The 8,425-nt window shown below is 42.2% G+C and overlaps 2 protein-coding genes across 2 annotated transcripts in view; one reads left to right on the top strand and one right to left on the bottom strand.

Moving 5' to 3' along the window:
- The first annotated feature begins 350 nt into the window (after positions 1 to 350).
- Positions 351 to 2,132, top strand: chac1 (ChaC, cation transport regulator homolog 1 (E. coli)). The gene is made up of 3 exons (XM_007561056.1): positions 351 to 1,011; positions 1,237 to 1,272; positions 1,381 to 2,132. Exons 1-3 carry the CDS (start codon positions 841 to 843, stop codon positions 1,762 to 1,764), a joined length of 591 nt encoding a protein of 196 aa, XP_007561118.1. The 5' UTR covers positions 351 to 840; the 3' UTR covers positions 1,765 to 2,132.
- Positions 2,133 to 3,573: 1,441 nt separating this feature from the next.
- The window catches only part of LOC103144203 (INO80 complex ATPase subunit), a 31,467-nt gene continuing 26,615 nt past the window's right edge, over positions 3,574 to 8,425 (bottom strand). Inside the window, exons 21-22 of the mRNA XM_016675881.1 lie at positions 6,208 to 6,423; positions 3,574 to 5,041 (exon numbers count right to left, since the gene is read on the bottom strand). Of these exons, the coding sequence (XP_016531367.1) occupies positions 4,830 to 5,041; positions 6,208 to 6,423 (428 nt within the window). The 3' untranslated portion in view covers positions 3,574 to 4,829. The remainder of the gene's footprint in view (positions 5,042 to 6,207; positions 6,424 to 8,425) is intronic.

Genomic DNA, 8,425 nt, shown 5'->3' with positions numbered 1-8,425 from the left:
TATATGATGCAACGTCTTTGTATGTTACTAGCTTGCTGCAAGAGATCTGAAATGCTGAGCTAAGTTGCATCAGCCAGAGAAAGTAAAAAGACTGACAGCAAGATGGACCAATCAAAAATTGGGTACATTAGAGTGAAAGTTCAGTGACAAATCAGTGTGTAAAATGAAACTACGTCATAACTGGAATTCGGACTAATCATATGTCGAGTGTAGCTCTAAGTCCCGCCTTACTTCAGCGCACCGAAAATTGTTTGGCTAAAAAGGACTGGAAAGAAAGACTGCATGTATATCATTGGTCGAACGCATTAGTGAGGCTCCGCCTAAATTTGCCAGTACTCTATAAATTCTCGAACGTCACCTCGCCATCTTATCGAGGAAATGTGTCAGGCTTGACCAACATCTTCGCGGGGGGGAGAACACGACAACCAGCGGCGTATTTAGAACGGTTACATCTCGAAAACCTCGATCTTTACATTCATTTCTCTTAAGCTAACACCTTCACAGGCCGGCGCAGCGGCTGGCCAAACAATTTTGTCGTTTTTTTCCCCCCTTCGTATCGAGCCACAAGGCCCAAGCGGCTGCCATGGATTTTTAAGGCATAATGCGGCAACTCTAATGCAATGGCGATGCACAGTGCAAGGCAAAACCAACCCCGAAACTCCATCTTCGCAACTGCCAAGCAGTTGGGCTCCAATACCGGACGCGGTATCCCTGCGAGCCAACCGGTACCTCTCCTCCTGGACCGGAGGAAGCTAACGCTAACCACCAGCTAGTCACCTCACAGCTGATTTCTTTAAAAATCCCATCGATTCCATTTGAACGTCAACACTACCGATCAACATGAAACCTCAAGACATCATCGCAGGGAAGAGCAGCCTGTGGATCTTCGGGTACGGGTCGCTGGTGTGGAAGCCGGACTTCAAGTACAAGAGGAGCGAGGTCGGTTACATTGAAGGCTACAAGAGGCGTTTCTGGCATGGAGACAACTTCCATCGCGGGAATGATGAGTCGGTGAGTTTGAAAGGCGGGTTTAGATGCTTGACGTACGTGGTGGTTTCTAAAGGTTGGCTCGGGACCCCCATTGTGGTTCGTGAAGCGCTTAGTTGCGGACATTAGATAATACCCAGAAATTTTAAATAAAATTACCATTAAAACTGCTATTGTCTTAAAGAATGACTTCAGTTTTAACATCAATTATTTACAATGATTGTAACCCATTTGTGTTCCTCCCCTCAGCCCGGAAGAGTGGTGACGCTGATCGAAGACGATGATGTAAGTGGAACTTCTTCCTACGCATCTGAAGCTGCTGTGGAAGTTCCCCCACTGACACCAAAGCTGACTTTCTTTCCCCCCTTTTTTTTTTTTCTGTTTCCCCCTCAGGCGACCACTTGGGGTGTGGCTTTCGAGGTGTCGGGCTCACAGCTGAAGGAGTCCCTCAAGTACCTCAACGTCCGAGAGACGGTCCGTGGCGGCTACATCACCAAGATGGTGGATTTCTTCCCGCACGGAGAGGACCGGTCTCCCGTTCAGGCGCTGGTGTACATCGCCACCGCCGACAACCCCCTCTTCCTGGGGCCGGCCAGTCCGGAGGAGATCGGCGCCCAGATTGCCGTGTGCAGAGGGAAGACCGGCCACAACCTGGAGTACCTGCTCCGGCTGGCGGAGTTCATGAGGAGCAGCTGCCCCCACGTGGAGGATCACCACCTGTTTGCTATAGAGACGGCCGCTCTGACTGTGGTGTCTTATCTGTTAGCAGCTCAGTAGCTCGTACCCTTTGTTTCACTAGCCTAGGATGCCAAACTCTCGAGAAAGTTGTAACCCGTCACGTCAGTTCGGTTATTTTCTGTAGTTTCAGACATCATGCTAGTATTTGAATGTGTATGCCACCAGAGTAACAAAAGGGAAGTCTGTCGATAAATCACTAAGACGTGCAATTACTCTACTGTAAGCATTATGTGGTTTGGCTTAGAACACGGTTCGTTTTTCCTCTGTTCTGAAGCCGTCCAGTTCATTAAGCTACCGGAAGATGTTTACTGTAAACAAAACTCACTAGATGACTGTGGTGTGTTTGTGAAGCAACATCCATCCAGTTTTATGTCAAAACACCAATAAAAATCTGGACAAGAGAAAAATAAATTGCCTCTTTATTGTGCAGGGTTGGATAAGCAGCATCTATTATACCAAACTGTTTATTTAACCCCACTGACCTGTGGTGTCCTAACCAATTTTGCTTTAGAGACGCAAGGTAAAGTCTGGAACACATCCTTTTTAAATCCATGGTCTGGATTTGACTGGGTTGTGTATTGTGTGTGTGTGACCCCAGGAATACATGTAACAGGGTTGGACACTCCCAAACTGACCGGGGCAGCTTGTACTTTGGACACCATTCAAGTAGTCTCTTTAGGTGCTCCGGTTTGTGTAACTGGCCGGGAGTAAACCCAGACCTGGAAGTCCTATGTTTACAAGCTTGATCTGTTGATACAGAGGGTTCTGAAGAGCTTGACTGAGTCTCAACATGAAATTATTTAAACCCCAGTGAATTGGATTAGGCAATCGCATTGAAACTCCCCAAATTTCCCCTAATTTAATACATTTAAGCCTTGCAGATTTGGAGTGGGGGAACCACACCACGGTTTATTTGACTTTGTTTTGGAAGAATCAGACTTTTATTGCATCTATGAAGCATTAATGCATAAAAAATGCACTTGGATATAGCAGTGTTGTCTATAGTTAATAAAAAAAATCATGTGGAAATATTGGAGCAATAACTCAATCAAAGCATTAGTGAAAGCTTGGCCAAAAATGGATTCGAAATAAATCAGGGGCCTCTGGAGCCACAAGTGGGTTTTTGGCCCTTCTACATACAAAGGCTCTCAATAACTGGCTAAAAATTATAAACAAGTAAAGTTTATAAATACAGATATGTCGCTTTTAGCAGTTTTTCCATTGAATAATTGCTGTAGATTTACCAGTAACATTCATTCAGATCCATTTCTCTCAGCATTAGGCTGGAAACTGTGTGCAAATAACACATAAGATGATGGATATATATCTTTTTGCAAAAGTTTCTTTATTTTGAAACATGGAAATAGAAATAAAATGGTTCTCTAAAAATAACAGATTTTCTGAAGTAGATATGTATAAAAAAAAAGAAGAAAAAGAAAAGATGTGTCCAAGCAGGTCTGCCTTCAAAACTGACTTGCATATAGCAATTCTGTTAGGAGGAATGGGCCAAAACTTCGGCAAACTATTGCTATAGACTTGTGGATTAATAGCTGACATGTTTCACCCAAGTCAGTTTAAAAGGCAATTCTAAACCAAAAAAATATATAGAAATGTGTTTAAATTGTTAGCTTGAAGAAAGTAAGAGCTAATTCCCTCACACATAATTCTGGCATTTAGCAAACAGAAATCATTTTGGCAACTAACTAGCCTAAAACAGGAAAAGTTTGATTTACGGTCAGTGAGGGAAATGTATTTGTATATAACACTTAAACATCTGACATCAACTGTATACGTTTTCTTTGGACATAACTTCGAGGGATGAAAAATCAGAAGCCGTCACACAAGAGAGAAGGTTCAAATTAAAGCACCTTTATTTTTCACCTCACACCTCCATGGAGTAAAACAGCTGATCCATCTCTTCACATGTACCCAATCTATAAAAATAAAACGGGCGGATGAGAGAGAAAAGAGCCACAGGGCTTCTCTCATCTTTATTTACATCAAATATAGAACTTTCAGTTTTCATCACAATATTAACAGAGAAACAAAACAAACAAACAAAAAAAACCCAGAACGAATGTAGTGCTCAGGTTCGGGACACTCAACGTGAACCTTTTCGTTTTTATTCTAAAAACGCACGAGAAATCCACAAACAGGTCGTCACAGAAATGTCATGAAAAGTAAAAACAGCGACTGAATTCACATTTTACAGTTGTACATGTGACTTCCATCACAATTAATATAAACTCCCCATTGTAAATGCAAAAAAACAAACAAAGAAATAAAAGTAATAACTTATAATAGCAAACAACCAAATAATCTGAATCAGTATTTTAATTGTTAGCAGCACGGCTGAGTCAACCAGCACACTTCCATTTGAAATATATATCTTTTAAATTTCTTTACACTATTCTTCTTTTTTTGGACAAAAATATCATTTTCACGTGGATTTGGGAATACTCGAAAAGCGTAGTTGAAAAGGGTTTTCCGTCGCCATGTTGGTCCGCCTGCTTAAATCCTCTGTTAGAAAAATAAGGGCTTTAGTAGAAAAGCTGTAGATATACTTGGGGAGGGACGGCGTGGGCGGAAGGGGGGGGGTCGACGTTAGAAATTCGGATTCCTCCATGGCATCGAACTGAGCGTACATATCTACGGAACAATTAAATAACCTAGTGCACATCTATGATACTAGTTAACACCCAAAGAATGGAAGACACGGCTCAGTGACAGAGGTTCATCACTAACTTGTCAAAGAGAGAAAAAATAAAAATAAAAATAAAAATTGAAGAACCCCCTTTTGCGGCTTCTGATCGGTCTCCACAAGCACTTGGAAGCGCTCTCGTTGTGACGCCGACAAAAACCGCCCGAGCCTCGGCTAACTAATATACATCCAAACAAAACTGGAACAAGGAAAAAAAGACCAACCATCAGACTGATGTGTGTGTGTGTGTGTGTGTGTGTGTTCAGTTTCTGAGCCAAAAAAGGGCAGAGCGTTGTCTTCCACAAAATGGGTAGTAAATACTGCACTCTCTTTATGAGCGTAGGCATAAAGCGTCAGTGGGATTCACAGTGAGCAGCAGGTCAGGAACCAATCTGTGCCTTCATCATCGAGCCCCGGGGCCGCCGGGGCCCTTGCCCTTCCTGGCTGCGCCGTGGCTGCTGTGGTGGTGGCCGTGGGCCAGCTGCGTGTGGGAGCTGTGGCCGGAGGGCGCTCCTTTGGCGAGGGGGGAGGAGCTTCGGCTGGGGTTGAAGGCGGGGGCCGTGGCCGGTCGCGCCAAGGAGGGCTGCAGGGGGCCGGTGGCGGCGGAGAGGCCGGCTGAACGGAGGGACAGAAAGCACATTGTTACTCTGCTTGTAAAAAAAAAACCCAACTAGTTACGGCCTAGTAACAGTTTTAGTGCACAGTTTCCACTGTTAATTGACCAAAGACGTTCTTTCACTATCCGGGGGAACGTTTTCTACGAGGAAAACCGGAAAGGTCACAGGATCTTCAATGTTTGTTTGTTTGTTAGCTCAATTAATGTTAAACAGGGAGTTTACTTGTAAAAAAAAAAAAAAAAAAAAAAATCTTGGCCCAAGAAGGAAACAATGAGACGCTTGGAGCAGCGCGGTGGTCCAGTGGCACGGGCGTAAGCAGTAAACAAAAAAGGAGCGGCGTCGAAAGAAAAACTGTTTTTACAAGTAGCACAAAGACCGCAGGCGGCCAAACATAACAGTTTCAGCAGCATTGGATTATTTTGCAACAACAGTGAAGATTGCCACAGAGCAGAGGTCTGCAACCTGCGGCTCCAGAGCCACATGTGGCCCTCCGGTCCCTCCAAACTGGCCCTTAGAAAACCGATTAAATAATTTGAATTATAAAGGAAACAGAGGCACTTTAGCAGCTCTTCTGTATCTTCTTATGCAATAACGACAAAGAGTATCTACAACAGAAAGGCACCAATGGTACAAAGCTTTCAAAAATATATATTTTTTTATATTCAAACTATGTGCTTTTATATTATAAAATGGACGACCTATTTTTCCTAATTTTGATTTTATACGAAAAGGGCTCGCTCAGCTGAAGTTGTTTTCTTTCTATGTAAAAGTTAAATGATTAATTTTGTGTCTGATTTGGAAAAAAAAGTTGAACTTTCTTAGCTTTCAAAATGAAACATTTTATCAAGTACATATTTGATCAAATCTATCTTGCTTCGCAGCTCTACACAAACGTTATTTCGTGGCAGTAGGGACAAAGCTGCTCCATTCAAATCTTTCAATCGTAACACAAACTTTAATGTCTTTTCTGGTTGCGAAATGGAAAAAAAAATGATTGTTGGTTTTTATAGATGATCTTCATATAAAACTGGGAGAAATGTGGCATTATTATCAAAGAGCCTAGAGATCCGATTTAAAATTGTTTTTGCATCTGTTCAGTCAGTGGCACAATTTTCAAATTAAGACCGGCGTTTAATAGCGAAACGCGTTGCCGTAGAGACCGACCTTTGGAAACACTGTATCCGTAAGCAGCGTAAGCCGCTGCTGAGGCGGCTGCCGCCCCAGCCTTCGCCCCCGCCATGGCCGCCGCGCTCCCAGCTGTTGACTTCCGGCCCCGGCCCTTCCCTCCGGACTTGGCGGCTCCTCCGGATCCTTTGGGCCGCCCGCGACTCCGACCGGACCGGCCTCTGCCTGGGCTGATCGAGTCGGAGGCTGAAACACCTAGAGACGCAGAGAGAGAGAGAGAGAAAGAGAGAGAGAGAGAAAAGAGCTTTGTTTATTTTCTAATACTGGGTTCCAGCAAAAGTTCTCCATTTCAAAATACCTTTCCATCCTCGGATTTCCAGATATTCTGACACTGAAGTATGAAATGACAAGACGTGGAAGTGCACTTTTAAACTATGTCACTGGAGAAAGTGTTTTTTACTAAATCTATATGAAATCATTACCTAATATGGATTTAACCAATATAAAAAGTAGCAATACTTTTAATTTCATCATTTTCAACCACAGGTTTAGTTTCAAACTAGAGGCCAAAAAAAAAAGGCAGAAAAATATTCCTTTTTTATTTTTTGAACACGTAACACGTTTATCTGTAAGATCTCTGATAGCAACTCAAATATTAATAGTTAATATTCCATTTGCAATGGGCTAAATCTAAAGATAAATGACATTGTTTAAGTATCTTTTTTTTTCAGAAAACTAGATTTTTATCTTTTAGGTAATAAAATAAAAGAGTAAAGTCTGGAAATTCAACCTTCCTTTCATAATTTTTTTTTTTTAATTTTGAAGACAGTTTATGAAACCTCATAAGGATAATAAATTTATCAACTTCACAGACATGTAGTTTCCGTAAAAAGGCCTGTCTTTACCACTTTACAATCAAATCACAAAGAAATCCCACACATAATGCATGAGAGCTGCTGCTTGACTTGGCCTCGACTCACTTCGCTAAACATACTGCGGTAATTTTACGGCATTAAAGAACCTTAAAACATTAATCATCTTATAATTGCCATAAATACAGACTCAAGCAAAAATATTACTCTCCATTTTCCATACTGCTTGCAAAATCGGATCCAGTGCTTGGCTCCGTGGCAGCGCGTCTACTCCAGGGTTAGCTTCTCCTCTCTCCTTCTCCCACTGCCCACATCACACTGGTGGTCTAGTTTATGTGAATGATCCGCTCCATTTGATGTGCCACACAGCCTGTAATATCACCAGCAGCAAGGCATGCGTGAACGTTTTCCTTTCTTTCGCTGCATTCCTGCTCGAAAGTCACTCGTCTCTGTCGTTTCCCTTATATGTCCGCGTTGGCCGGCGGATCCTCCGTTCGCGACGGATCTCTCGGACCCTTCATCAAGCCGTCGTCGGCTCTCTGAAGCCATCGACTTCCCTCCAATAACACGAGGCCCGACGATCAGCAGGAATCAATTCTCTTACAGACAGGAGGCTCTTAGCACGGCTCAAAGAAATCCAGAGTGGGTTTCAACGACGCCCCGATGACGGCAGCGAGTCCAAAGTGTGTCATTTATTTCCCATTTTCAGAGTAAATGAAAGACAGTAAATCTCTATCAAATCTCTATGAAAATAAAATCATAAAAAGCAAAAAAAAAGAAAAAGAAAGTAATAAAGGGCATAAGTGGAGCATCAAAATGGGAAAGTTTTCTTTTTTTAAATGTCTTCCAAATGTTGTTTTTTTTTTTAGACCAATGCAAAATACTGCAAAGTTGTGAACAGGGCTGGATTTACAAGGATCTGGGCCCCGGGGCCAGAGCCAGTTTTGGTGCCCTGTCTACTACAGAAAAAAGCTTCTGCTAATGTAAACTATAATATATTGACAGGTAGTCCTACACATAAGCAGGTATGAACTGAGGCATGGTGGGTTTAATATTTCCTCTGGGCAGAAGCTCCATGTTGTTCCCCCCAAAAGTGAACTGTAACTTCATAATTTTCCAAATACTTCGGTATTGTTTGTGTTTATAAAAATCCCAAAATGTTAATATAATTCGCTTGGTATGGAGCTATAAGTTTTATATAAAGAACCACACCTAATGCAATACCTGCATTATTAAATAAAAAGATATGTAAAGGACCCCCAGAGGTTCTGGGCTTCTGGCCCTTTAAGTCCTTTTCTAAAACTCTGGTGCAGGATGTGACTCAAACTGGAAATTATTCACAGTTTGTTTTCTTTAAAAAAAAAAATAAAAAAAAAAAATATTAT

Source organism: Poecilia formosa, unplaced genomic scaffold (assembly GCF_000485575.1).
Source record: "Poecilia formosa unplaced genomic scaffold, Poecilia_formosa-5.1.2 Scaffold122, whole genome shotgun sequence".
Classification (NCBI taxonomy): Eukaryota; Metazoa; Chordata; class Actinopteri; order Cyprinodontiformes; family Poeciliidae; genus Poecilia; species Poecilia formosa.
The sequence above is the reverse complement of the archived record's forward strand: the minus strand, read 5'-3'. Positions and strand labels throughout refer to the sequence as shown.